This window comes from Medicago truncatula, chromosome 2 (assembly GCF_003473485.1).
Source record: "Medicago truncatula cultivar Jemalong A17 chromosome 2, MtrunA17r5.0-ANR, whole genome shotgun sequence".
NCBI lineage: Eukaryota > Viridiplantae > Streptophyta > Magnoliopsida > Fabales > Fabaceae > Medicago > Medicago truncatula.
The window spans coordinates 49,959,379-49,986,859 of record NC_053043.1 but is presented as its reverse complement, the minus strand read 5'-3'; the positions used below and the strand labels follow the sequence as shown (position 1 = coordinate 49,986,859).

Here is a 27,481-nt window from a genome sequence, read left to right as displayed (position 1 = left end):
TTGTGAATTTAGATTTTGAGTTTTATTCGATTTTTGGGCTTCATATTTTTCAGCCACTCTTTATGTGTTGATGTTGTTATGAATTTTGAAGCTTGTAGTTTATCTCAATTCAGGTATGCCCCCATAAAGAAACCAATTAGAAAATGTGGAGGAGATCCGTGGTTACATGTTAATGTTAACTGTCAAGGAACATATATGTTTACGTTTGATTTTCTTCACTTTCGTATGCTTCTCATTGATTTGTTAACTTTGTATTTTGAGAAGCAGGATAACAAGATTAAATCCTGTATAAAGTTGATGTTACAATTGTGATTAGTATTTTTTCATTGTATTGTGGAAATACCTATATTCATTTAGATTTCAATCTTCATTGATCAATGTGATTCATTTGTTTCCCCCTTTGGATGTTTTTCTATTTGAGTATGTACATTGTAATTGCCAATATTTCTTAATGATTTAATGGTGTGTTTTTTCAATTGAAACTAGCCGTTCTACTGTTTGAAGACCCACTGCATCGGTGAACACAAGAAGATGTTGGGTTGCAGAAATAACATGAAAAATACATTTTCAGAAGATTGGAATCAAGAGAGTCCTCAAAGTATTGATGCATTATAACAAGAACATTTTTGCTCATTTCGACTTGCTAGACTTGTATGTATATAACCAATAAGAACATTAGTATATGAGCATGGGAGGGATCGGTTCGGTTAACATGCTACAGCTCAAGTCTTTGGATTGTTAATTTGGATTAAGATCGGCAGTGGTGTGAAGAAAAATTAAGTTCATGACCAAATATTATGAAGTTCATTGTAGAATCTACTAACAAACAGTGGTTACAATACAGCAAGTGATTTGCATCAGACCAATCACCTGTGGAGTATGTCCAAAAAGTTTGATGCGTCCTTTTAATGACCTGCAAATTTCAAATATTTCAATGTGTTTGAATCACATAATGTTTTGAACAATGTTAATAAAATTGGACTGGTCATTGCACTGATGAAAGCACTGATTTGAGGTTCAATGTGGTTCACTAGTTTAAAGTTCAATTGCAATTGAATCGGTGATGGTTATATTTTTTTTAGTGATAGATATTATATTTTTTTTAAAGAGATAGATATTATATTTATAAAGGAGTGTTGATATTTATAAAGAGATGTAATTAATTTTCAGTTATAATATAAAATTTAACTTTCAGGTAAGTCTTCTTTAACTTATACTTTGAACGAAGATCATTTTAGTCTCCGAATCAAAAAAAATCTTAAGATTCTATTTAGTTTGTAAGAAAAATAATAGTCAGTTTTGGTCCATATGAAAAATAAATATGGACAACTTATTATCTTCTTTACATTTTGTTTAGTAGATGCCTGAAATATTACTATTATCTATTACTAATATAATAAAATCATACTCTAGCAAAATTTTATAAGTTTAAAGGTCCTTTTGGTTCGAGAATTGGGAGGGGAGAGGAGGGGAAGGGAGGGAAGAGAATATATTTCAATTAAAATTGTGTTTGGTTCACAAGGGGAGGGGAGGGATTTTATAATTATTTTACTGTTTTACCCTTAAACTTAATTAAATAAGGATAATAAAGCAACGAAACAATAACGATGTAATCTATAACAACATGATGTAGACGATTGAATTGTTACAAGTAGTAATAAAAATTGTTACAAGGAAAAATTGTTAATCATATGGCGTAAAAGTTGTTACAAGGATAATATAACTTAATAATAATAAAAGTTGTTACAAGATAATACGATACCTATAAGCTAATAATAATAATAATAATAATAATAAATAAGTTTTTTTTTTAGGGGTAATAAATAAAAGTTGTTTCAAGGATAATATAACCTAATAATAATAATAATAATAAATGTTGCTATAAGGATAATATTGAGATTTTAAATTAATCTAAGGATAATTTTGGCTTTTTTTTTTTTGTCAGGTAGCCTAGTGGCTAGAAATTCACTTTTAAAGTGAATAAGTGGGGTGTCCGGGATTCGAACCCCGGCTCCTGCATATAATAATGCATTGTCCTTGCCAACCGAGCTATGCTCATGGGGACTCCCTTTCTAAAAATTGAACTAAACACTTCAAATTAAAAATCTCTCATCCCCTCCAAAACCCTGTAACCAAACGGAGCCTAAAGGTGGTGAATTGTCGGACCAAAACAAATTTGCACAGACAACTAATAAAACACTTGGGAGAAGGCCTCAAAATTTAATTTTGATCGAATGCAGATTCAATCAAAGACTTTTGCGTTGACAACGTTGCAGTATTGAAAACATGAGTATTCCGATGACTTGAATATAATCATATTTATACACATATGTAATCTGTCCATTTATGCTATTAACATGTATGATGTGAGATTGTTCGCAAATTCAGTTTATTTTTTTTATTTATTTTACCATAAAAACAACATTGATTTTTTTTTTAATCGAGAATTAATTTAGGTTTTTTTTTTTTAGGGAAACATGCTCATTGCATTTCATTTATAATAATAGATTCAATACAAGATGAGATACGAAAATGAGTAACGAGACTAGCTAGAATGTTGCCTCTCCTACAAGCGCATGAGCGGCTGCATTTGCTTGTCCTCTCGAAAACTCCACCCTAGAGTTTGTAAAGAAAGCGGAAAATAAAGATTTGCAAAGGTGATAACATGACCAAACTCGAAGACATCTTCTCGACTGGAATGGAAAGCATCACCGGGTAATTTTAAAATCAATCTCAAAATCAACACTGTGAGAATTGATGTTCCCACATTACATAAGGTTGTGCCACACGAGTAAATGACGTTTTTGCCCCATCGGCAGTTAACTGCCGAAGTTTTAGAAATCCGACTGCAGTTAGCTGCCGAGGAAAACTTCGGTAGTTATTTTATTTATTTATTTATTTTATAACCTTTTTGGTCATTATTTTTTTTCCACTTCTCTGGCCATTCTCCTTCGTCTCATGCATAGTTTTAAAAATCGAACCGATCATTGACTCGGTGAGCTCATTGGATCACTGAGTCGTTGGTCGAACCATTGGGTCACTGGTTGAACCGCATGACTGAATCGGACTAAACCGGATGACTCGGTCGTATAACTCGGTCTTTATAAAAAATTATATGTATGTATATTAATCTAGATTAAATTGGATGACTCGGTCAATTTAAAATTCTAAAATACTCATGTAATCTATACAAATATAAAAAAATCATTACACAAAATTAACATAATTTCACAAACTCATTTTTCAAATATAAATCAATTTACAATAACACAAAAATATTTCCTATCTTTTTTCTATTTCTATTTAATATACTCCATATTTTAAAAATTATCATATTAAATAAAAATAGAATAATTGTATAAAGTAATAATTTGCGTGTTATTGTAATATATGCAAATTGGTTTATGAATCACTACCAAAAAAAATTGGTTTATGAATTAAGTAATAATCTGCGTGTCCATAATATACTCCACATTTTAACCAATTTCACAAATTATCTTTTTTCAAATATGAATAGAGTAATAATTGTATAAAATATCTTGGCCTTCATATGTTGACCTTTGCAAAAAAGAAAAAATTAAAAAAAGAAAGAATTTGACTGAGTTTTAAATGGACTCTTAAATGTCAATTAAGTTGGAAACATAACCCTACTTTTGCATCTGCACTGCCGCCACCTCCCTCCCTTACCCCTCATCTTGCATTCTCTCTGAACCAAAACCTGCAGCATTCATCTAAAAAGTAGATCTCAAATAAAAAAACACGTAGCATATTTGATTTTCAATCCTCGTTCTTTCCTTCTCACATCTTCTCCCTTCCATCGTGAGATTTTCTCTTCTGTACGATAATCTTTCTCACTTTCTTATTTTTTTTATCAATTGAAATCAAGTTGTGTATTGACCCGCTCCGGTTCGCTAAACCGGCCGAGTCACGCCGGTTCTGACCGATTTAACTGCACAACCGATCCAAATATCAGACCGAATCGGACACACCACCGGTTCACGATTCGACCGGTCCAACCGGCCGGTCCGAGCCGGTTTTTAAAACTATGGTCTCATGCATGATTTCGTGAACCCGCTATCGATTTCAAAATTCACTCTCATGTTTCTGTTATAACCTCTTCAAATTTCAATTCGAAAGGTGGTATAGTGGGATTCATTGATTTCCATTTTTATATAAGTATTTTGTCCAAAACAAAAAGATATATCCCGCGTCCACTCTGTATCACAACATTCAAATCATATCATTATCACACCAACCCTAAGGTACAAATCCTCTTCTTCGATGAATCCTTGTGTACTCATGTGATTCAATCATCTCGGATTCAATTCCACCTCCTGCGAATCCTAGTTGTTACTTAATTATGCGATTTTTATTTTTTGTTTGATGCAAAGGTGGAAGAGCATTATCGATTTCAATGGACATTTTGACCAAGGTACAATTTCATTATTTTTGAATTATAGTTTGTGTTTTATTGATCGAAACTTACTGACAATGTTTTTTCAGGGTTTTTGTTATTTTAATTTTCAATTTGAGTTTTTTCTTTTTAATTTTCTGTGTTCAATTTTAGGCTCTGTTTGGTTTAACAACTTATTTTCAGCTTACAGCATGATAATAGCTCACGTAAAGCTATTTTTATGGTAAAAGGTTAAATGGTTTTTAGTATATGCTGTGATCTGGATTCATAAGCTATTTGGAGAACTTATGAAAATAAGCTAAAAACAAACAACTTATTGGAATGTTTTAAGTTGTTTTCACAAGTTCTCCCAAAACAGTCTCGTAAAACTTATGCTTTGATTCTATGTTTCTGTTTTTTGTTTTAACAGATTTTGAGTTTTTATTCTTTTAATTCGTTCTATTCAGTTTTAAGTTCTATTTGGATTAACAGCTTATAAAACGAGTTCTTTCATTCGCTGAGAAGGTTGAATCATTGCAAAAATTCGCCCGCGTCTCTAAGCAGTTCTCTCTCCCCCTCTGCTTTGATTCCATCAGTCACCAAAAGACTCCAAATCTAGGTTTTGCAGAAGATTCGAAAGGTACAGTGCGATTTATTGTTTTTCCTTCTTTTGTCATCTTGTCTCACAATGTTGCTGATGAATCACGATGCTGCTCTTTACTCATTCAATCACATTTTGTACAGTTTAACACATTCATTATTATCTCATTATTGTGCTTGTTGGCCATGTTCTCTATAATAGTTTTTCTTTTCCTCCAATGAATTTTATTTCATTTCCCTCCACATGCCTAACAACAACAAACACTTGTCCCATTTGCTTGTAGAAGTTTTTGTTTACGAGACAATGGTGAGACGAAGCCTACGTAGCAGGAAACATAAGCACAACGAAAACGAAGACATTATCAGTAACTTGACTGATTGTATTCTCATTCACGTACTGTCCTTTTTGAACGCAAAAGAGGCCGCTCAAACTTGCATTTTGTCCAAAAGATGGATCACTCTCTGGAAGGGTCTTCCTACTATTACATTAAGTTCTTCGAACTTTAGGACCGAGAAAAGTTTAGCCGAATTCCTGTCTCACTTTTTATCTCTTCGCGATGGCTCAACCACTATACACACTCTCGATGTTCACTGCCTATATTACTTGGAGCCTAGCCTGTTCCAAATGATTATAAAATACGCTATTTCCCACAATGTCCAACACTTACTAATGAATTTCCCTTGTCGTATTGACCTCTTTCCCTCTTGCTTCTTTTCGTGTCACACATTAACGTCTCTTAATCTTTCTGGTTACGATATATTGTTTGGTCAGATACCAATATTTCCAAAAAATTTAAATCTGCCAGCATTAACCAGCTTGTCTTTAAAGTACTTTTCCTTTCATCGCAGTGATGCTGGTTGTGTCGTCGAGCCCTTTTCGACATTTAACATGTTGAATCGTTTGATCATTGACAGTTGTATAGTTCAGGATGCACAAAACCTTTGCATATCAAGTACCAAGCTTGTCAATTTAACTATAATTATGCATGATTGTGAGCCTAAGACCATTATCGGAACCTATTTTGGACTCGAGCTGTATGCTCCAAGTCTTCAAACCTTTGCTTTTTCTGGTCCTTATACTCCAAAACTTTTTGCAAGCAAGAATGTTCTCTCTTCTATCAAACATGTAAATATCCATGTAACGTGTTACTGGAACTCGAAAGCAAGGGAAACCTCACCGGTTCTACTCAACTGGTTGGTTGTGCTTACCAACATCGAATCATTGACTATCTGTTTGTATACTCTTGAGGTACATTAGATTGTATCATTAATGATGCTTTTTTATTTTGTGTTTATAACTTCTATAAAAAAAATATGACTTGCATTAACTTCCTGATTGCTTAGGTGCTTTCCTTAGTTCGTGATTTATTGAAGGTTGAGTTCCCTTCCTTGTTTAACTTGAAGTCGCTGAAATTAAAAACGCCCATGCCTTCATCTAAACTTGACAAAAGAGTGGACTTTTTGATTCAAAACTCACCCTCGACAAAGGTTGACATCATACATTTATAAAGGTGAAAATGTGCATTCAACAACATTTTAAAAATAGATTGTTTGCTTTAATATATATATATATATATTTTTTTTGCATCCTTCTCTCTTTCTATTTCCCTTGATGTCTTTGGTTATATTAACTTGCTTTGAGTGTATAAATTAGGTAACCCTTATGAGACTTACATCACTTGCCTATAATCTTCTCATTTTCTGTTTCGCTCTGTATTGTGAAAATGCCTATATTCTTCTGTAGATTTCGATCTTCATTGATCAATATGTGATTCATTTGTTTTCCCCTTACGATGTTTTCCTATTCGAATATGTACATTGTAATTGTCTTTATTTCTTAATGATTTACTTGTCTTGTTTGAGTTTGTGTAAGGCTCACAATCTGGATTTATTGGAAAGTTAGTAAAGTTCTTGGCCTTAATGGTGTGTTTTTTCAATTGAAACCAGGCGTCCTACTGTTTGAATATGTACATTGTAATTGTCTTTATTTCTTAATGATTTACTTGTCTTGTTTGAGTTTGTGTAAGGCTCACAATCTGGATTTATTGGAAAGTTGGTAAAGTTCTTGGCCTTAATGGTGTGTTTTTTCAATTGAAACCAGGCGTCCTACTGTTTGAAGACCTACTGCATCGGTGTACACAAGATGTTGGGTTGCAGAAAACATATGGTGAAAGATACATTATCAGAAAATTGGAATCCAGAGAGTCGTCAAAGTATGGATGCATTATAACAAGAACACTTTTGCTCATTTCTACTTGCTAGACTTATTCATGGAGACTTATTGGAACTTAATTTTGGATAGTTTGATTTTTAAATTCATGTCTAGCACGTGTTTAAATAACTATTGCCTGTAATGTAGGTTTCCAAACATTTTCTATAATGATATTTTTTCTAGAAAAAACTTATTTGGTGAGCTAAAGAATAAGAGAACTTGAATCACCAACTATTAGAATCATTGTACTTTGTCAGAGAGAAAGTTCTTAGGATGATAGAAATAATTCTTATACTTTGAAAGTTCTATCAAATCAACTTTGACTTAACGGAGGTTGATAGAAAGGACCTATCTGAAACAAAATCGAAACTTAAAGGACCTATCTGAAACCTTAAAAACTTAAAAGATCTATCTGAAACAAACATGAAATTTAAAGGACCCGGGTAGGTATTTGGCCAAAAATAAACATGGACAACTTATTGTCTATCTTCTTTACATTTTGTTTAGTCGATGAAGGAAATATCTATTATTATCTACTACTAATATAATAAAATCGTATTATAGCAAAATTTCATGAGTGTAAAGGTGGTGAATTGTTCGTTCAAAATAACTTTGCACATAAAACTAATGAAAACACTTGGGAGAAGGCCTCAGTATTTAACTTTGATTGAAGGAAGATTCAATCAAAGACTTTTGCGTTGTAGTATGGAAACCCGAGTATTTCGGTGATTTGAATATAATCATATTTATACACATATGTATTCTGTCCTTCTAAGCTATTAAAATTGATGATGTAAGATTGTTCGCATATTCATCCTTTTTTTCTTGAGAGATATATTCATCCTTTTTGTTTTGGATTAAACATGATTTTTTTATTTATTGTACCAAAAAACAAAACATGTTTTTTTTTTTAAATCAAGGATTAGATTAGGCCTTCTTTTTTTTAGGAAAACATGTTCATCGCATTTCATTTATAATAATAGATTCAATACAAGATGAGATACGAAAATAAGTAACGGGATTAGTTAGAAATGTTGTCTCTTCTGCAAGCGCATGAGCGGCTGCATTTGCTTATCATCTGGAAAACTTCATCCTAGAGTTTGTAAAGAAAGCGGTAAACAGAGATTTGCAAAAGGTGATAGCCTGACCAAACTCGGAGACATCTTCTCGACGGAAATGAAAAGCATCACAGGTAATTTTAGAATCAATTTCAAAATAAACAGTCCAAGGAAATTTTTTTACATAGTTGAATTAATATACTTTGTATAATTATTTAATTTTATAACCTTTTTGGTCTTTTTCTTTTTTCCACTTCCCTCGCCATTCTCCTCCGTCTCTGTTGTGCCGCAATCTCATGCATGATTTCCTGAACTCGCTATCGATTTCAAAACTCACTCTCTTGTTTCAGTTCTAAACTCTTAAAGTTTCGTGAAGCAGTTCTCTCTCTGCTCGGATTAGAACGGGACAGTGGGATTTATTGATTTTCATTTTTTTTTTCTTCACAATGTTTACTCATTCAATTGCATTCTTACAATTTATTTAATAAAATTTTACCTTTCACAATATTTGGTTTTGTAGAATTATTGTTGTTTACGACACAATGTTGAGACGAAGCAATGAAAATGAAAAAGATATTATCAGTATGTAACTTTATCGATTGTATTCTCATTCACATACTGTCCTTTTTGAATGCAAAAAAGGCCGTTCAAACTTGCATTTTGTCCAAAAGATGGATCAATCTTTGGAAGAGTCTTCCTACTAATTACATTAAGTTCTTCAAACTTTAGGACCAAGGAAAGTTTAAGCGAATTTCTGTCTCAATTTTTATCTCTTCGCGATGGCTCAACCACTATACACACTCTCGATGTTTACTGCCCATATTCCTTGGAGCCAAGCCTATTCAAAATGATTATAAAATACGTTATTTCACACTTACTAATGAATTTCCCTTGTTTTCTCTTTCCCTCTTCCTTCTTTTCATGTCACACATTAACGGTCTCTTTATCTTTCTGGTTACGATATATTGTTTGGTCAGATACCAATATTTCCAAAACATTTGAATTTGCCAGCATTAACCACCTTGTCTTTAAAGTACTTTTCCTTTCATCGCAGTGATGATGGTTGTCTCGTCGAGCCCTTCTCGACATATAACATGTTGGATCGTTTGATCATTGACAGTTGTATAGTTCAGGATGCACAAAACCTTTGCATATCAAGTACCAGGCTTGTCAATTTAACTATACTTATGGATGATTGCGACCTTGCGATCAATATCGGAACCTATTTTGGACTCGAGCTATATGCTCCAAGTCTTCAAACCTTTGCTTTTTCTGGTCCTTATACTCCAAAACTTTTTGCAAGCAAGAATGTTCTCTCTTCTATAAAACATGTAGATATCCATGTAACGTGTTACTGGAACTTGAAGGCAGAGCAGACTTCGTCTGTTCTACTCAACTGGTTGGTTGAACTTGCTAACGTTGAATCATTGACTCTCTCTTCGTATACTCTTAAGGTACTTCATACTGTATTATTAACGCTTCTTTTTATTTTGTATTTATAACATCTATCAAAAAATATGACTTGCATTAACTTCCTGATTGCTTAGGTTCTTTCCTTAGTTCGTGGTTTATTGAAGGTAGAGCTCCCTTCCTTGTGTAACTTGAAGTCACTGAAAATTAAAGTGGTCATACCTTCATCGATACGTGACGAAATGGTAGACTTTTTGATTCAAAACTCACCCTCGACAAAGGTTGACATCGTACGTTTATAAAGGTGAAATGTGCATTCAACGACATTTTAAATATAAATTGTTTGATCAACTTTTTGTTTTACACTTTGTGCATCTTGCTTGTCCGACCTGCAAAGAATCCAAAATCTCCCTTGAACATATATGTCAATTTTAACAGTCAAGGAACATATATGTTTACAGGCAGTGATTTATGCCTAAGCCTTTTTGAAAATGTATTCCAAACCCTCCTAATCAAGTTTGATTTCCTTCACTTTCGTATGCTTCTCATTTATTTGTTAACTTTCTAAATTGAGAAGCAGGATAACAAGATTAAATCTTGTATAAAGTTGATGAAATTTACATCATTTTTTCTTATTTTATGTCTTATTTTGTGATTAGTATTTTTTCACTGTAATGTGGAAATACCTATATTCATCTAGATTTCAATCTTCATTGATCAATATGTGATTCATTTGTTTCCCCCTTTGGATATTTTCCTATTTGAGTATGTACATTATAATTGCCATTATTTCTTAATGATTTACTGGTCTTGTTTGAGTTTGTGTAAGGCTCACAATATGAATGTATTGGAAAGTTAATACAAGTTATTGGCCTTAATGGTGTGTTTTTTCAATTAAAACCAGCCGTCCTACTGTTTGAAGAAGACCTACTGCATCAGTGAACCTAAGAAGATGTTGGGTTACAGAAAAAACATGGTGAAAGATATACAAGAACACTTTTACAGAAAAAACATCAGTGAACCTAAGAAGATTGGAATCAGGAGAGTCCTCAAAGTATTGATCCATTATAACAAGAACACTTTTGCTCATTTCTACTTGCAAACTTATATATAGGTGTCGTTTGATCCATGTAATCGATCTTACTTGGCGAGATAAGACTTGGTTATTGTTTGATGTATTTGCTAGATTTGTTTGTTTGCCTAAAAAAATACTATGAAGTTATTTATATTGTTTGTTTGCTAGATCGGTTCAGTTAATGACCAAATATTATGAAGTTCATTCTAGAATCTACTAACGGTGTTTACAATACAGCAAGTGATTTGCGTGAGCCAATAACCTATGGAGTATGCCCAAAAAATTTAATGCCTCCTTTTAATGATCTACAAATTTCAAATAAGTATGTTGCAATGTGTTTGATTGAGAGAATGTTTTGAACGGTGTTAAGAAAATTAGACTGATCATTGAACTGATGTAAGCACTCGTTTGAAGATCAATAAGAAACTCTTTATAAAAAAAAATAGAATTTTTTAACATGTAATGATTAAATATGAATTTTTTAAATGTCGAAATTTCAAGATAAAAGTAATGAAAATTTCGACCTAAAATTCAAATTTTGAGCTCATTTTTATGGAGGAACTTTTTTTAATGTTCTAAACAAGTTGAAAAACAAACCGTTCAAAAATACAAAAGTTTAAGCATAATTAAACAAATTTTAATTTAACAGACTAAAAATACATGCTAAATTTTTTTATAAGGATGAAAACATGTCACTTTTTTTAGGACTAAAAACTAAATTGACTATATTTATAGGGACAAAAACTTTATTTATCTCAAGTAAAAATAAGTAGAACATAGACGAGTTGCTTTGCGTGGTGTTTCAATCTTTATTGAACATTTGTACCTAAGGTTTGTTGTAATAGTGGAAGTGTTGAAACAAGTAGATATGAACAGGAACCTTTATGTTTTTGAATTTTTAGGTTGAGTATGGATGACATGAAAGTTGAATTTATAGACTTTTATGATTTTGTTCCTTAACATTTGAGCGAACTATAACTTTGTTTTGGACTCTCATATTTCTTAATTTCTTTTGACTCTGAATCAAAAAGATGCATGTTAGTTGTCAGCTTTTATTTTAATTAGGAAATCTACAGTTGTATCATCCCCATGCCCTCAAAACTCTGCATTTAAGAAAATTTTTACATGAAAAAAGATACATTTTTTTTTTTTTTAAGAATAAATGACAAACTTTATTTTAACTATGATTAAGAATCTCTTTCTAAATATAAGTTATTCTTAGTAGATTCTCATACCTGAAAGTTCTTAATCCAAATCCTTTCTTCATCGGATTTCTCCTTACCAAATGCCAAATCGATTGCCTTTTCATCATCTTCATTTTCCCAAATGAAATTTTTTTGTGAGTGGCAAAAGTACTCAGTCCCTTCTAGGGCAGTACTTGAACCCAATCCCTACATAAACATTAAACACAAAATAAGCGAACATGAAAAGGAAGAATTCTAAAAATAATATGGATTTTGCCATTATAACAACAACAAACTTTATAATACTTTATCTTCTACTCTGTTAAATTTATGCTCATATCATATTTCCACACTTCATAAGGATATTGCCACAGAGAAAAAGCCTACAGAGAAAAAGAATTTAGATAATAATTTTAAAAAGGATATTTTATTTCAAAATAATGGAGTGCTAAATTTTTTCTTTATCAAATCAAATACAAAATTAACCATACTTACTCTAATTATTGGAGTGACAAACTCAGCTATGAAAGGTTGCGGGTCTTTCAACATCAGTAATGATGACCAACATTTATAAATCAAGTTTATTAGTAGCCATTTGATGTGGCAGCCATCATGATCTTGTGCACCACATGATTACTAATAAGTTGAGATAGTATAATTTGATGTTTAAAAAAGCATTGATATGCATGTCATGTTTTTTTAAGAAGCTAACTAACCTGGTCAAATCGTCATCGGGAAAAATCAAACTCAAAATCATGAGAAGGAGCTTATTCTAAGATTTCAAGCCAACTTAAGTGGATTTTGATATGCAACAAAAGATAGAAGTCCCTCTAAAAAAATAGAAGTAAAAACAATATATTCAATTATGGCAAATTCTTATCCAACTCTCACCTGATCTGATCATCAATTGGCCATATCTTAAAGAATCTACACTTGAATACTTTTTCTCAAATTTCAGTCCAAGAATCTTCTATATACTATTAATGTTATTATTTTAAATATATTTCATAAGTCATCGTGAGCTTAACTCAATTGGTATGGACGATGCATAAAAATATGCAAGGTTCGAGGTTCAAACTCTGGCCACCACAAAAAAAAATATTTCATAAAGTAAATATCTAATTCTATTATTTTAAAAAAAAAATTATTTATTAAAGAAGACAAACTAATCCATCAAAATTGGTATCAGAAGAATTGAATTTAAAAAATTAAAAGAAACACACTATAAGATCTCAAACCAACTCAACTGAATTTATTTTAAATATATTTTGATTCAAATATTTTCTTTTAAAACAAATCTTTTTCGGGTTTTCTGTATCCCCTAAAGTCAACAAGATTTGATTTTGAAAAGAAAACAATAGTTTTGTTGTGGCCGAAATATACTTGATACATTAGGGATAAATAAATTTCTAGTCCCTTTTGTCAAATAAATAAATAAATTTTTAGTCCCTATAAATGGCTCAAATTTTATTTTTAATTCTCTAAAAAAATTCAACAAGTTTTGATCCCAAAATATTTTTCGTAACGACTTTTGGTCCATAAATCAACTCATGTATCTATCACATTTTTGAAGAGTTATTAAGAATATTACAACAATACCTCCGACACAAATTTAGAACTTTTTAAAACAAAATATTAATTTTAAGTGTTAAAAACTTAAAAGCTCGTGTTTAATTCATTCCTTGTTGAAAACAAACAAACTTTTACAAAAGATATTTCTATAATGTAATAAACATGACTACAAAATTTAGAATGAGTTTACGTAAAAAGAGAGACCAAAAATTGTGACTAAAAACATTAAAGGGCCAAAACATAGTGAAATTTTTTAAGGCATTGAAATTAAAATTCTAGATATTTATAGAGATAAAAAAACTTAGTTAACCTAATATATTTAAATATTTTTTTTTATTCTTAACCCTCCAGTTCTTAAGAGAAAGGAGTCATGGTAACCTGGGGTTTGATCGGGATATAAGTTTGTGTTTGATTTCACGGTAGATCCATCAAATGCTTGCAGCCGTACGTCTAGATCAAATCGTGCGTTTGGGTTGAAGCTGATATTCCTAACTTTTCAATTTTAAGAGGAATCGATTCTATTGCTGGAAGACATATCACTCACCTTTTCCCTGTATTACCCCTTAACGTTGTTGCCTTTCCTTCTCGCTTGGCTTCACCAACCTTATATTCTAATAAATATGTTTTAACTCCCAATTTCTATTTTAATGGTGCTATCAGCTATGGCATGGATTTGGATTATAGAGAATCCCAACAATTTAATTTTCTGCGAGCTACAGTGACATTTTCTCAAGGTTAGGGAAGACATGAGAGATGGACTTCTCATTGCTAGTTAATAAAAACAGATACTGGCTCCAAAGCCCATTGTATTTATTTGTAAATAAGAATTTATTTATTTTTAGACAAATAAATAAGAATTTAATTGCATCAAATGAAGTTTTAGCACATCAATTAATAAAAGGAGAAAATTTAGGTACAATTCCTTAGGTACTTTTCGTATGGTTCTTAACTAAATTCAACTTAATAAAATATGAAAACACAATTGTACACTAACAGATAGTAATTAAATTATTGTAAATAGACTCTATTAATATAAAAAAAAAAAATGTTTCTAATATAATATGCACTTTTTTAATAATACAACATAAATGTAAATAGTTATGTAAAATATAATTGAAATTAAATTTGAATACACATTAATACCCATTTTGGTAATTATACACCCAAAATCAATTTTAGTTAAAACTATCCAAACAATATGAATTGATAAGAATCACTTTCACAATAATGCATCCAAACATAAATCAATTATTCATCAACTCACTTTTGCCCAAAATCAATTCAATTAAAATCAATTCTATCAAAATCAATTATACCCACCGCATAACTAAACATACACTAAGTAAAGTCTAATCATATGTTGTTCCATCTATAAATCGAACTCAAATTCTCATACTATATTTTGAATCTTCATAATGTAAATATCTACATATATTGTATTAAATATATTTTGAATAAATTCCTCAAAAAAATATTTTGAATTTAAGAAGTAGAAAAAATATTTTAATATATTTCAATGTTGTAATTATAATATGATAGTAATTCTATTTACAATATGATAGTAATTCTGTTTAAATGGAGAAAAATCTTGACATGTTGAGCTTGCTAACTAGCCATATGCGTCTGTTTCATGGTTTTAAAATTTATTCTAATGATAAGCTTTTCAAGAAATCCCAGTCTTAGGAATATTATTTCCACAAATGTATTTGGTAAAGTTTTGTTATTCCTATGGAAGTGGATATTTGTATTTTATTCTCAAAAATAAAATAATTCTCGCCCTTTAAATATGAGAATAAAAATTTGATAAATATTGTGCATAAATTTTACTACGGAGATCAAATAATAGAGCTACAAACAATTTTTGTAAAACTTACCAAACATTGGACTATTATCCCTAACTTCACTTTCCTAAGTGTGTGTGTGGTAACATTGAAGCAAACACAGATCAAAATGAAAGTAAAACTAATACTACTATTTATAATTTATTATATTTACAACACTCTCCCTCAAACTCGTGAATAAGTGTCTATCATTTTTGTTTGTAAGTATGGTAAGCTCTTTGTTAACATATATGTTAGTTGATGCCAAACATAATGTAAGTTGTAGTTAATAATCCATAATTCAACGTTTCTTTGATTAGGTGACATACTTACTAGCAGCATACACAACAATAACAATTTGTGTGTCATACACACAATAGGTCGTAAAACCGATAATATTTGTATTAGAAATTTGACCTCTGATACTATTTATTTTGCATAATAGGTTCAGACCAAGACTATTATTAAATAAGGTACATAATGGATCAAACACATATCTCACACAATGGAAACACTCCATCGGAGAGCCCATCCATGAGTGAAAGAAAAAATGTAAAAAAAAAAAAAAAAACATAACAAGAAGTTGTGCTACTTTCTCGTTGTTCTCATTGGTTATTGGATGTTTGAAAATAATAGTCTTGATGACAAAATTGACTCTCCTTTTTTGTACGAATATTGACCCTGTTTTGTAAATGTAGATCTATGCAATGCTAGTGTTTGAGATAATTGAAATAGTGATGGTAAAGAAGTTGAATTTCAAGCCTACCACAATATTGTGTTTTATCGTATGAAATATGTATGTGGGTAAGTAGAAGCTTTTAAAAAAAAATATATATTAGGTGTTATATAACTTTTAGTTCATTTCCTTTTTTTTTAATCTCTAATGTGAATTGACATATAATTCTTTATGTTCATTGCTATTACTTTCCCGTTTTTCAGCAGTCTATTAGGATTATTTTTTTGGAGGATTTGTTTTTGCTCCAATGACATACTTTGTAAGCTAACAACATCAGTGAATTAATTGTTCATATAAATTTCCAAGGAGATTAATTGTGCTTGTCTTAGTACCGGTGTAACTATGTAAGTTTGATTTTCATTCTAAATATCTTCGTTAATTGGTATTTTTTTTTTTAATAAGAACATGGTTTAATCTTTTTTCATTGATTATATATGTTAAATGATTTTATCACATATTGGAGGATTTAAGTCGATCATCTTTAATGCAAAGAAACTATGATGGCAGAGTCAGGTATCCAAATGCACGAAATGAATCGAATTGTATGAAAGAATTTGGTTATTATCTAATGGAACATCCACAACATGCTTATTAGTGGAGAAAAAGTAGCCGCTACAATGTAAATTAGTATATTGCTTTCCCATTTTAGTGAACTTGTTTGTTATAATTACCTATTCAATTTTTATTTTCAATCATCTATTTTTTTTTAAACATAAAATAAATGTCCCTTGACAAGTCAACTTGTACAAATTGTATTTTCTTTTTTGGTGAATAAAAAGGGGTTAAAGTCAAATTCATGCAGTGTCCAAGTAATTATGTGGGATTTGTTCCCAAAAAACAGTGTATCTCTTGCAAAGGCAACACTAGGAGAGTGTGTAATACTATATAATTAATACAAACATTTTTTTTACATAAACAAACACAATGATGCACTTTATTAATGATTGTATAACGTAAGTCTTCTTCTCCTAAATCACTCCATTTTTTCTTGAAAACAAAATCACTCCATTTTCTAAGAGAGCTAAAATTGAACTGCCCTCCCCTCCATTGCAAACAATTTGAATATAAAATAACCTTATCTCCATTTGTTTCAACCAAAGCACCATTACGAAAAAGTAGAGAAAATAAAATGCAAGATATATATATATATATATATATATATATATATATATATATATGACAAAGGCAGGTCTAAAAGTTACATCCATTATACACATGCATCCATGAATGGTCAAGTATAGAAACCGTAGGACTTGGCATTGAGTATGATTAGCCTCAATCCACCTATTGGTGACAGAATCATAAGGAGGAGGCCAAGTATAATGCAAATCTGAAAACAATGTAGCCCAATAAGATAAGTTATGTTTAATCTTGAAAATTGCTCTTCTCACAATAATTTTTGTTCATATTCCCAACACAAAATACTGAGAATGAGCAAAAACAGACGGAAGAAAGCGGTGATCTTTTATCTTTCAACCTCTAAAGATATCAAAATAAAATATAACAAGAAGTGTGATGCAATTGAACATACCCAATTGGTGAACCAAGACAAGCTAAACCTCTTAGGTTTGTAAATAGCAAGCCACATAATGCAAGGAAGCTACAAAATCACATTATATTTCATATTATATTATGTTGAGCATTATTATATCAAATGTACTCCAAATATATTTAAAGAAAAATAAATTTTATGGACTTACAAAATATGTTGTGGGAGCAAATGCCAATCCTCCAAAAAATCCAAGGAGAGCACCAAAGAATGGGAAGGTTATGCCCACAAACATTGTGAATGCTGAATCAAAAACATTGTGAATACAAATAGCAATTTTGAATTTCATTAAAAAAAAACAAGTAGAAGAAAAAGACCTCGAAATCATATTAATGGAGTCAAGCAGTCATGAAATCTCCATCAAATTGATTGTAAAATACAATTCATAATATGAGTCAACTATTCATCATAGAAAAGATTTGCGATTTCACAAAGATAAAATATCCAATTTTAGAAAGGTGCTCACCAACATAAACATTGCGAACAACAAATCTTAGGAGTCGGGTTGGCTTGAAACGCAATTTTTTGACCATTACGGTCTCAATCATGTCAAAAACAGGCATTGCATACAACTATAAAGACAATAAAATAAAACAATGTCAGCTATAACAAGATTTTAATTAGTAATGAATCATATGCAAATGGAAATTATTATTCCATCATACATACATACATACCTGATAGCTTCCTATAACATGGATGACAACAAACATGTTAGCTGCAACTATAAGCCAAGTAGGTTTATTAAGAGAAGTAAGAATATTATCAGCAACTGAATTGCCAAACATCCAATATCCAATAAGAGCAACAGGGAAATAACACAAAGCTACAACAATATATGCTAATAAAACTCCTCTCCACATTGGACCCTTGGATGGTTTCTCTGGTGTGGAAGGGATTGTTGCTTGAATCTCCAACACCACATTGTGTCCAGCATAGGCAAATGCAACATCACCTAAAGCACTGAAGAAATTGAAAACAGTTCCTGTTGGAGTTGTGGCTTTGTAGCCATATGCCACATCTGGTTGAACTCCCTTTTTTAATGAAGCCACCCATGCAATTGTTGAGTAACTACATAGGACAAATTTCCATAAATTTATTTAAAAATTAAATTAAGAAGATAAAATATGATATTACCATTGTACTTTTATTTTATATATTAATTTCTGGACTAAAGTCAAATGGTTTAAACTTTAAAACAGAACAATGTTCTCTATATGTGCATTTTTTAACAAAAACCTAAAACGTCAAATTGGTCCCAATATGTGGATAACTTTTATTCAATTATTTTGTTCACCAAAAAAAACCTTAATGAAATATAGTAATTAAATATTATATTAGACTTTATTGTGAACCGGTCGTGATGTATTGGATTGTTCTTTTAGTTAGCCTTTTGAGACTTGAGAGATTCATTCATGCCTTCACTGATGAGCTTATATAATATAGTCATTTAAACATGTTACTCATCAATAAGAGGGAAAAGTATCATAATTCTTCCAAGTCTTACTAAATTCTCTATGGATCCTTCGATCATCCAAGGTAAGGTACGTGATAACTATATTACAAAGGTTTCTATAATATTTATGTTATACCATTGGTATCCATGATTTTGGCCCTCTCATAAATTCCAACATATATATCAGCCTCAAAATTGGTCAGAAACTTATTTAAATATTGATTTAGAGATCGATTAAATGAGTGATTTAGAGATCCATTAAACGACCAAATTGAAGAATTGGTTGCTAAATCGTTCACTAAACCAATCTCTATTTAACTTTTAGTAGTATTCATCAACATAATTCACTTTTATATGTTAACAAGTTTTTGCAAAATTAATATTAGAAAATATTTAAGAAAAGAAGGTTGATGATTGATACTGACAGGTTGACTTGTTGATAAAACTCACCTCAAAGACATGATTGCTGCAGCCAAGGAGATACCAGCAATGGAGTTGAAGTTGGGAAGATGAGCAAGAATAAAATGAACAGAGGCAAATATCATGATGAAATAAGTAGTTTTCATTGATTTGCAATTTTTTTTACACACCAAATCATGAATTTTCTGCAGTGACTTTCCCCCGGTGACCATGTAAACAATGTCCACACCAACTTCACATATCAACTGTTGTGGCACGACAATCCAGAGTCCAAGCTTTTCTCCAAATGCTTCCTGCCCCAACTCATGGTACCTATCAAACCGTTTTCCTGGAACCATTTCATGCATTTCAACCATTTGCCATAGAGTGTAGAGGGTGATTATCCATGATAAGATTAGAATCACCACACCAGGACCCCTGCAATTCGACATTGTAAAACATAAACAAACTTATGTTTCATTGTGATTTAAACGTCCTTGAGATGTCAAATTAGTGGTAATAGTTTCACAATTATTTTTTGTGTTAACCCTTCGGTCCTAATGGGAAAGAGGTCCTGATAATCCAAAGTTTGGTCAGAAGATAAGTAAGTTTTGACTAAAAAATGTTCATCCAGGAATCAAACTTAGATTCTCCTGAACGATTCGTCATTCAATTCATTTGGGAGGTAATAGTGTCACAATATAATCTCAAGAGACGAAATTTAAATCCCTGGAGGGAGGTTATATAATTGTCATTAATTAGTGTCACTTCGACTAATAAAAACTTTCATCTTCCATGTTCTTTTTTTAAAATAAAAAAAAAAAAAAGAGATTAAGAATATATATGATCTTATTTCAAGTTGTTTTCACTTTATTTCAATGAGAATAATTTTCATGCACGATAAACAATTTTTATACGTTCATTCAATCAAATTATACGAAATATATATTTGTAATGACATTGTTTGAATTAACCTAAAAAAATTGTACGCGATATGATTTGATTGAATGTGTGAGTAATTTTTTTTACAATGTCATTTTGTTCTATACAAATTAAATTATACTCAATATGCTATTAAAATGTTTTTTTAAGAGGCTAAAATGAAATTTTATATTACCACGACTATGCTATTAACATGTTGATTATGAGAATAGCTACCAACTTATATGAAAATGGTTTGATCAAGTTTGATGTTAATCATGGAACACATCCTATAAATAAATGCATAATGAACTAATAAATGATAATCCAATAAACACTTACTTATGATGTTTCTTCGATGAACTTATGACACAGTATATATAGTATACCAATAGTTTTGAAATATGAGAATTGGGATTTGACTTGTAATTTACGGTGCATAAAGAAGAATAGAACCCTGCGGCCAATTAAAAAAATAAAAATAATAGACCCTTTGGCCACTTTTTTATTTATATTTTTTTAAAATGGTTGTTGGTATAGAAGGAGAAAACAAGAAGAGTTCTTAATTGAACTCATGTGATTTTGTAATAAGTGAATAGGTTAAACGGTAACCTAATCGGTGTTGGTTTGTGAAAAAAGAAAAAACAAGGGTTGAGTTTTGAGTCACTCATATTCTCATACTTGTTAGGACGAAAAAGACCAAAAGTGTAGCATATATATATATAGTATTAGTAGTATACCATCCAAGACTTGCCATGGCAGATGGAAGACTCAAGACACCAGCTCCAACCATGGCAGTAACATTGTGAAAAGCTGCGTACCACCATTTTGCATTCCTTGAAGAAGTTATGGGAAGCCAATCATCTATTGCCTTTTGTTCAGCTGTTCTTTTATCTATCTGTTAAAAAAAAAAGTACACAATATATCAGAACTAGATTTTTATTTATTTTTCATACAAATAAATACAAGACATAATAACAAGTGTTCTCAACTGGTTCTTGTGCTGAGAAAGAGACCTTTTCAGCCTCTGAAGAAGCAATTGGTTTTTCATTTTTTGGAGACTCAGTTCCCATGGTGGTTATTAAGACAAGTATGTGTGTAGTTTAATTTTTTTGGAACAAAGAGGAGAAATATATAATGAAATGTTGATAAATGATTTGATATGGGAGATGGACAGTGACTCCCAAGAAAAGTCCGTCCTAGTGTTGACACAAACAACGTATTCAAGCCGGCAATTTGTGTCACATATTATATATACTATATACTATGAATTCAAACTTAGTAGAAAGGGAAATTCATTCACTATAAAACAATCCAATAAAAAGCTGCCATGTGGCATTTGTCTTTAGTTGAAGTATTTCTGTTTTGCCGTTGAAATTATTAATTATGAAGCATTATTATGCATTTCTGTTTATAAATGTATGCTTGCTAAAGTTTAGTCTTTGGTAGTGTTAGTTATACTATTGATGCTTGTAATCTGGTTCTGTGTCTGTAGTTGATTTCTCTGAAGAAAAGGGAAGAGTAACCATTTACTACCCTTGCTAATGAGTAGGTTAACCTTTATGATTTATGAATCTCCTGGAGTTTGTACGGTGATCTATGTCTTAGCGTTCTTCGATTGAACTTGAATGTAAATAATAGCTTGTTATGTGGTTTGTGATTTGAAATTAAAGAGTGATGGGCATGCGCGCGCATGCACACAGGGTCTAGATTTTATTATTCTAACGTTTATGGATTGGCTTTGGAGCAAAACCATTTTCTGATATATTTGTTACCTTGCAGCAGGACACTATAAAAGGAGCCAAGTGGAGCTGTGCAACTGAGATGACAGAAGAACAAGCATTATCGGAGCAGCAAAGAATGTTTGTAGAGTCACCTGCTGGAATTAACCGATGTTTCCAATCAACCTAATGATGTCCAAAGTTTAGATAATTAGCTTTACTTTTGATTTCTTAGAGTTGGGAATCCAACAACCATGATTCTAAATAAAAGTCTCTAAGTGGAACTGAAGGTTTGATAAGTCCAACATCAATTCTTGACACCAAAGCTTTAACCTCATTGGAGAATCCATTCTCAATTACCAATAGGAACAAAGATTGTTGCTCAAGGGACAAAGTAGATTAAGAAACCATCGGACTCGGTCTTGTCGGTGTTCTAAAAGATGAAACTTTTCATCAAAATTTTGAAAATAAACTAAGCAAGAGTGAAAATCCCTCCCCTGCCAACCTCCAGGTTTTCATCAAAAACTGATCAAAGGATTCACAAAAGAGTGTTCATAGTTTTACTAATAAGGAGTTTTTTGAGTGAAGTTAAAAATGATAGCAAGCATTTATTAGTAAATATTAACAAATTAAAAAAAAATATGAACTAGTATTGGTTGGGTGCGCCAAGCCTATGCAATAGTGCAACGCATAGGCGACACATTAGAAGTCCAATAGCAAGCTATTGAAGTGACCTCTCCCCCTCAAAAAAGTGATTTAATATCATGTGACTCATTGGGCCACATATCAGATATTAAACTGATAAGAACAGATACTACACTTGATCTTAGCCAAAAGGCCGAGAAAGGTATGAGTTGAAATAAGGCTACGCATCTGCTTTTATATCCTCTGTCTACTCAGATCCTTTCTTGATTACCCGATGTGGGACTATGCAGTAGCACCTTGGGACTCTTACACACTGCTCCCATATATCTGCTGCTAAGTTTCGTATCCCTTACTTAAATTTTTAAGGTGATGCCTCCAGTATCAAAATGGTAAATAAATATCATATTCATATCTCAAATTTAAATAGTCTGCAATGAATCATACAAACTATGAGACCACACACAATTTTATTTTGAGTAATCGTGATATTTCACAAGTTGAAGGCTACGTTCACAATCAGGAAATTCACTTCATAATTTGTGATTCTTTTACACTACAAAATGGTGAACACAAGAAGATGTTGGATTGCAGAAAAAACATGGTGAAGGATACATAAGTTTTTTTAAGAAAATTAGTATCAAAAGAGTCCTCAAAGTATTGATACATTATAACAAGAACACTTTTGCTCATTTCTACTTACAAGACTGATCTATGACGTTTGATCCATGTAGCCAGATAAGACTTGGTTATTGTTTGATGTACTTGCTATTTGTTTATTTTCCTGCATTTTACTATGTTATTGTTTGTATTTTGTTTCATGTATTCTACTCCAAGGGGGATTCATATATCTGAATATTTATGTCCCATTTATGTGTTTGATCTTTTTTGTTTAATTGGGAGTATTGTTTCACGTGGATTAGAAGGTCTCATATAACATAATGGCAAAATACTATGAAGTTCATGCCAGAATATGCTCATAAACAGTAACATCAATATATGAGTATAGGAGGGATCAGTTCAGTTAACATGCTACAAATTCCATTGCAGCAGCCTACAAAATATTTAAAAGAACATCAGTGATGGTGTGAGGAAAAATCAAGTTAATGACCAAATATTATGAAGTTCATTACTGAATCTACACAAACAGTGCTTACACTACAACAAGTGTTTTGAATGAGACCAAGTTACCGATGGAAAAATTAAATGCCTCTCTTAATGACCTACAAAGCTCTTGCGTACTTTTCATAGGTTTAATTTTAAACAATATTGTATTGTATTTTTTTTAAAAAAGGTTAAATAAATTTTTATAGTTTTTGTATACCTGTTTAAAATATTAGAGCAACCTCTCCGACAAATATTTAACTTTTATTAACAAAAGAGAAATTGAATATGAATTTTTAAGTGTAAAAAATGTAAAAATTTCACAGTTAATTTATTCATTGTTGAAAAATAAATAAACTTTTGCAAGAGAGATTTTTATAATGCACTAAACATAAGTGTGTAAAATAATTCAAAATTTTAAAAGATATAAATGAATTGGCTTAAAACAAAGGACAAAAAATATTGACTAAAAACATTGGAAGGACTATTGTTTGAATAATTTTTTTAGAAGGGCTAAAAACGAAATATAATATATTTAAAAATACCAGAAATTTATTTACCCCTTAAAACAATGGAAAATGCTTGTTCCTACGAATCTGTTATCCACGAAAACCACGACTTGATATCCGCCATCCATTTTCATAAGCACATGGCCATGATTTCCATTAAATCCGGAATTAATAGTTTTCCATCTCTATAAAACAGAAATGCAGTACATTCTTGGTATTTGTTGGAAAAATCTTCGTGGAAAATAGCACTTCTCTAAAACAATAATGATAAAATGACCAAAAAAATCGTATTATTAATACATTTGTACATTTATGAAGGATGTGTTGTATACTTTTTTTTTTTTTTGAAAGGATGTGATGTATACAGTGGAGGGTGTATTGGATTATGATTTTAAAAGACAATTTTTGTTTAAAAAAATCTTGAGAATTTTAAAAGACTTTACAGGATTTTGATGACTTAGATGATTTTAAAAGACTATTAAGGATTTCAATAGATTTAATTCATAAGATTTTAAAGGATTTGAAATGATATTATGGATTTCAAGAGATTTCATCAGATTTTATGAATTTTAAGAAATAATTGAAAAAAAATATCATAACACACTCTCTTTCACAAAATTTAAATAAAGACTCTTTTATTTATTTTATTTTATTTTTTACGGGAGAGCTAGAGCTAGAGAGAGAGAGAGAGGTTTTTTACGGGAGAGCTAGAGAGAGAGGAGAGGAAAAGAGAGAGTAAAAGAGAAGGGAGGAGAGAGAGGGAGAGATAGTAAAATCTTAAAAGAAAAAAACAATCCTAAGAAATCTCATGTTTTCATGACAGACTTTTTCATGCTAAAATTTCACTAGAAAATTCCACAAAATCCATCAAATTCTGATTTATTAAACAATCCTTCGAAATTTGAATGATTTTGAATACAACTAGACTTTTTTTAAGTGATTAAGAGTCTTGATTGAATACCACAAGACTTTTTTTAAATGACAAAGAATCTTGATTGAATAACACAAGACTTTTTTTAAATTGGAAAGAGTTTTGCTTGAATACTAGAAGACTTTTTCACGATAAAAAAGTCTTTTAAAATCCCTTAGATACATGATCTAATACACCCCATGTGAATCCTACAAGTGGATATGATTCTCGTCCTCATGTCGAGACTTCCTTTGTAAGAATTTTCTTCTGTCATTGTCCTCGTATAGGAAAAAGTTCCCACACACAAGCCCTTAATAGGGCAATCTTGTTAAGGATCTCCACACATAAGGGTGAATTGTCATCAAACATAAGTTTATATGAAAGTTCATGGCAGTTTTAGAATTAGAATAGATTTGTGGTTATATAAATAAATAACATATTTTAGAATTGATGTGGCTAAAGTATATGATTCATGTCCCTATCTCTAAATTCTCTCTCTATAAAATGATACGTTGGTTAATTTACAATCCACAACACAGAGCTATGAATGGTGAACAATATTGAATTACTACAACAAAGGAAAACTCAATTTGTTTAGGATTTATGTTAATGTTACACAACGTGCTTTAAGTATGATTGGGATCAAATTAATGGTTGTAACCACGACAACGTAGAGAATGGTGAACAATATTGAATATCGTCATCCGTCAGTCAACTCAATAGGCACGTTCAGTTCATCCTCGCAAAACTCTAAAAAAAGGATGACGCGAGAACTATGTTTTGTATATTTAGTTAATATAATTCGAAGGGGCTGATTGAATTAGACATTTCCTTGGTGAGATATGTTAAAAAAAAGTTTGTTTCAATATAGAAAATATGAAAAAATTAGGGCGTGCATAGATGAACCCGAAGAAGAAATTAGCTTGTATCATCAATAATCTTTACATTGTTGTATCGTGTTTTCCAAATTATTGTAATTGGATTATTTGTTGTTGCTCAATGTGATTTAATGTCAAAAATTTTTCTTGAACAATTTTGCATTCTATAATCCAAAAAGGCAAAAAAAAAAAAAAAAAAAAAATCTGGATTATAGAATCCAAATAACAGCAAAATGAAGAGCGTGTAAAACTATTGGTGGGTGGGAAAAGAAAAAAAGTCTCAGACAAACTTATTACACTGTTTTATTCATAAGGTCCAAAACAACTAAATTTGGGCTTACACTAACCTAAACCATTTCCAATGAACCAACATATAAATACACAATAATCAATGTCATTCACTAGGGTTTTGGAATCGGCTTCGCGCATCTACAATGGTAACATCTTCTTCTTCTTCCTCTTCCATCTATCAATCTATAAGATTTCGTATATGCTGGTTATGGTTAGATTAACATGTTTTTGTGAATAAATTGCAGGGTAAGGGAACTGGAAGTTTCGGTAAGAGGAGGAACAAGACCCACACACTCTGTGTCAGGTGTGGCCGCCGCAGTTTCCATCTCCAGAAGAGTAGATGCTCCGCTTGTGCTTACCCAGCTGCTCGTGTTAGGAAATGTAATTAGTCTTTAATAATTTGATTTGTAATTAGGGTTTTTCTATGTTTTTGGTTTATTAATTCATATTTATTATTGATTATTGATTTTAGATAACTGGAGTGAAAAGGCAATCCGTAGGAAGACTACTGGAACCGGTAGGATGAGGTACTTGCGCAACGTTCCTCGCCGTTTCAAGAGTGGTTTCAGAGAGGGTAATTAATATTTTTTCTAGATTAATATGTTCAATTTAGATTCTTAGTGTTCTATTTAGATCCTTGAAAATTGATTTGTTGTGGGTTTTTCAATACAGGAACTGAAGCTGCACCTAGGAAGAAGGGAGCTGCATCTGCTTAAGCATTTTGACAATTGTTGTTTTGTTTGGTACCAAGTTTATTTATAGAATTAGTTTGTTGTTTTTGATTGGGGCAAAGTTTTTTGAACTATCGTTTCTACAGCCTCATTGGTTTTGTCTTATTGTCTATTTACTGTGTACTTTCGTTATATTTCAATATGATGATGATTATAAAACTATTTCATTGCTGGATCGGTTGTGTTACATTACTAGTTTGGAATTAAATGGTTGTTTTAGTAGATTAAATACTACCGTTATGATAATATTTCTAGTAATCTAAACTTTATGCGGAGTAAATCTTAAGTTTTGTGGTTTGATTCTATAGTA

General features: G+C 31.2%; 3 protein-coding genes, 1 non-coding gene and 1 pseudogene across 9 annotated transcripts; 3 read left to right on the top strand and 2 right to left on the bottom strand.

Moving 5' to 3' along the window:
* The first annotated feature begins 3,638 nt into the window (after positions 1–3,638).
* On the top strand, positions 3,639–7,394 carry LOC11425786 (F-box/LRR-repeat protein At3g26922). Of its 5 annotated transcripts, none has more exons than XM_024777278.2 (6): positions 3,639–4,262; positions 4,392–4,432; positions 4,886–5,033; positions 5,281–6,242; positions 6,338–6,504; positions 7,095–7,394. In XM_024777278.2, the coding sequence occupies exons 2-5, from the start codon at positions 4,415–4,417 to the stop codon at positions 6,500–6,502; spliced, it is 1,293 nt and encodes a 430-aa protein (XP_024633046.1). In that variant the 5' UTR covers positions 3,639–4,262; positions 4,392–4,414; the 3' UTR covers positions 6,503–6,504; positions 7,095–7,394. The 5 variants fall into 5 exon arrangements, with proteins under 5 accessions (XP_024633046.1, XP_039686843.1, XP_024633045.1 ...); XM_039830908.1 differs by having other exon boundaries at positions 3,640–4,262; positions 4,919–5,033; positions 5,278–6,242; XM_039830907.1 differs by having other exon boundaries at positions 3,640–4,262; positions 5,278–6,242.
* Positions 7,395–8,805: 1,411 nt separating this feature from the next.
* LOC11421499 (F-box/FBD/LRR-repeat protein At1g80470-like) lies at positions 8,806–9,765 on the top strand (annotated as a pseudogene).
* A 7,207-nt stretch (positions 9,766–16,972) lies between these two features.
* Positions 16,973–21,536, bottom strand: LOC11421498 (lysine histidine transporter 1). Of its 2 annotated transcripts, none has more exons than XM_003597707.4 (8): positions 21,378–21,536; positions 21,126–21,283; positions 19,516–19,902; positions 18,287–18,680; positions 18,076–18,181; positions 17,761–17,852; positions 17,592–17,660; positions 16,973–17,390 (listed from the first exon to the last, which is right to left on the bottom strand). In XM_003597707.4, the coding sequence occupies exons 1-8, from the start codon at positions 21,456–21,458 to the stop codon at positions 17,292–17,294; spliced, it is 1,386 nt and encodes a 461-aa protein (XP_003597755.2). In that variant the 5' UTR covers positions 21,459–21,536; the 3' UTR covers positions 16,973–17,291. The 2 variants fall into 2 exon arrangements, with proteins under 2 accessions (XP_003597755.2, XP_024631783.1); XM_024776015.2 differs by having other exon boundaries at positions 21,402–21,506.
* A 1,225-nt stretch (positions 21,537–22,761) lies between these two features.
* Positions 22,762–22,957, bottom strand: LOC112419542 (U2 spliceosomal RNA). Its single transcript, XR_003009675.1, has one exon. It is a non-coding gene; the product is annotated as a U2 spliceosomal RNA (small nuclear RNA).
* Positions 22,958–26,486: 3,529 nt separating this feature from the next.
* On the top strand, positions 26,487–27,358 carry LOC11435273 (60S ribosomal protein L37-3). Its single transcript, XM_003597705.4, has 4 exons — positions 26,487–26,586; positions 26,686–26,821; positions 26,913–27,014; positions 27,113–27,358. Exons 1-4 carry the CDS (start codon positions 26,584–26,586, stop codon positions 27,154–27,156), a joined length of 285 nt encoding a protein of 94 aa, XP_003597753.2. The 5' UTR covers positions 26,487–26,583; the 3' UTR covers positions 27,157–27,358.
* Positions 27,359–27,481: the final 123 nt, after the last annotated feature.

Excerpts from the sequence above, each read along its gene's own strand:
- LOC11425786 (XM_039830907.1), top strand. Across the intron at positions 5,034-5,277 it reads TTTTGCAGAAGATTCGAAAG|AAGTTTTTGTTTACGAGACA; the intron begins GTACAGTGCGAT and ends ATTTGCTTGTAG. Across the intron at positions 6,243-6,337 it reads TCTGTTTGTATACTCTTGAG|GTGCTTTCCTTAGTTCGTGA; the intron begins GTACATTAGATT and ends CTGATTGCTTAG.
- LOC11435273 (XM_003597705.4), top strand. Across the intron at positions 26,822-26,912 it reads AGCTGCTCGTGTTAGGAAAT|ATAACTGGAGTGAAAAGGCA; the intron begins GTAATTAGTCTT and ends TATTGATTTTAG. Across the intron at positions 27,015-27,112 it reads CAAGAGTGGTTTCAGAGAGG|GAACTGAAGCTGCACCTAGG; the intron begins GTAATTAATATT and ends TTTTCAATACAG.
- LOC11421498 (XM_003597707.4), bottom strand. The coding sequence starts at position 21,458 with ATGGGAACTGAGTCTCCAAAAAATGAAAAACCAATTGCTTCTTCAGAG. Across the intron at positions 17,661-17,760 it reads TTGCTCCCACAACATATTTT|CTTCCTTGCATTATGTGGCT; the intron begins GTAAGTCCATAA and ends GTGATTTTGTAG. Across the intron at positions 17,391-17,591 it reads TGTCTTGGTTCACCAATTGG|ATTTGCATTATACTTGGCCT; the intron begins GTATGTTCAATT and ends CATTGTTTTCAG.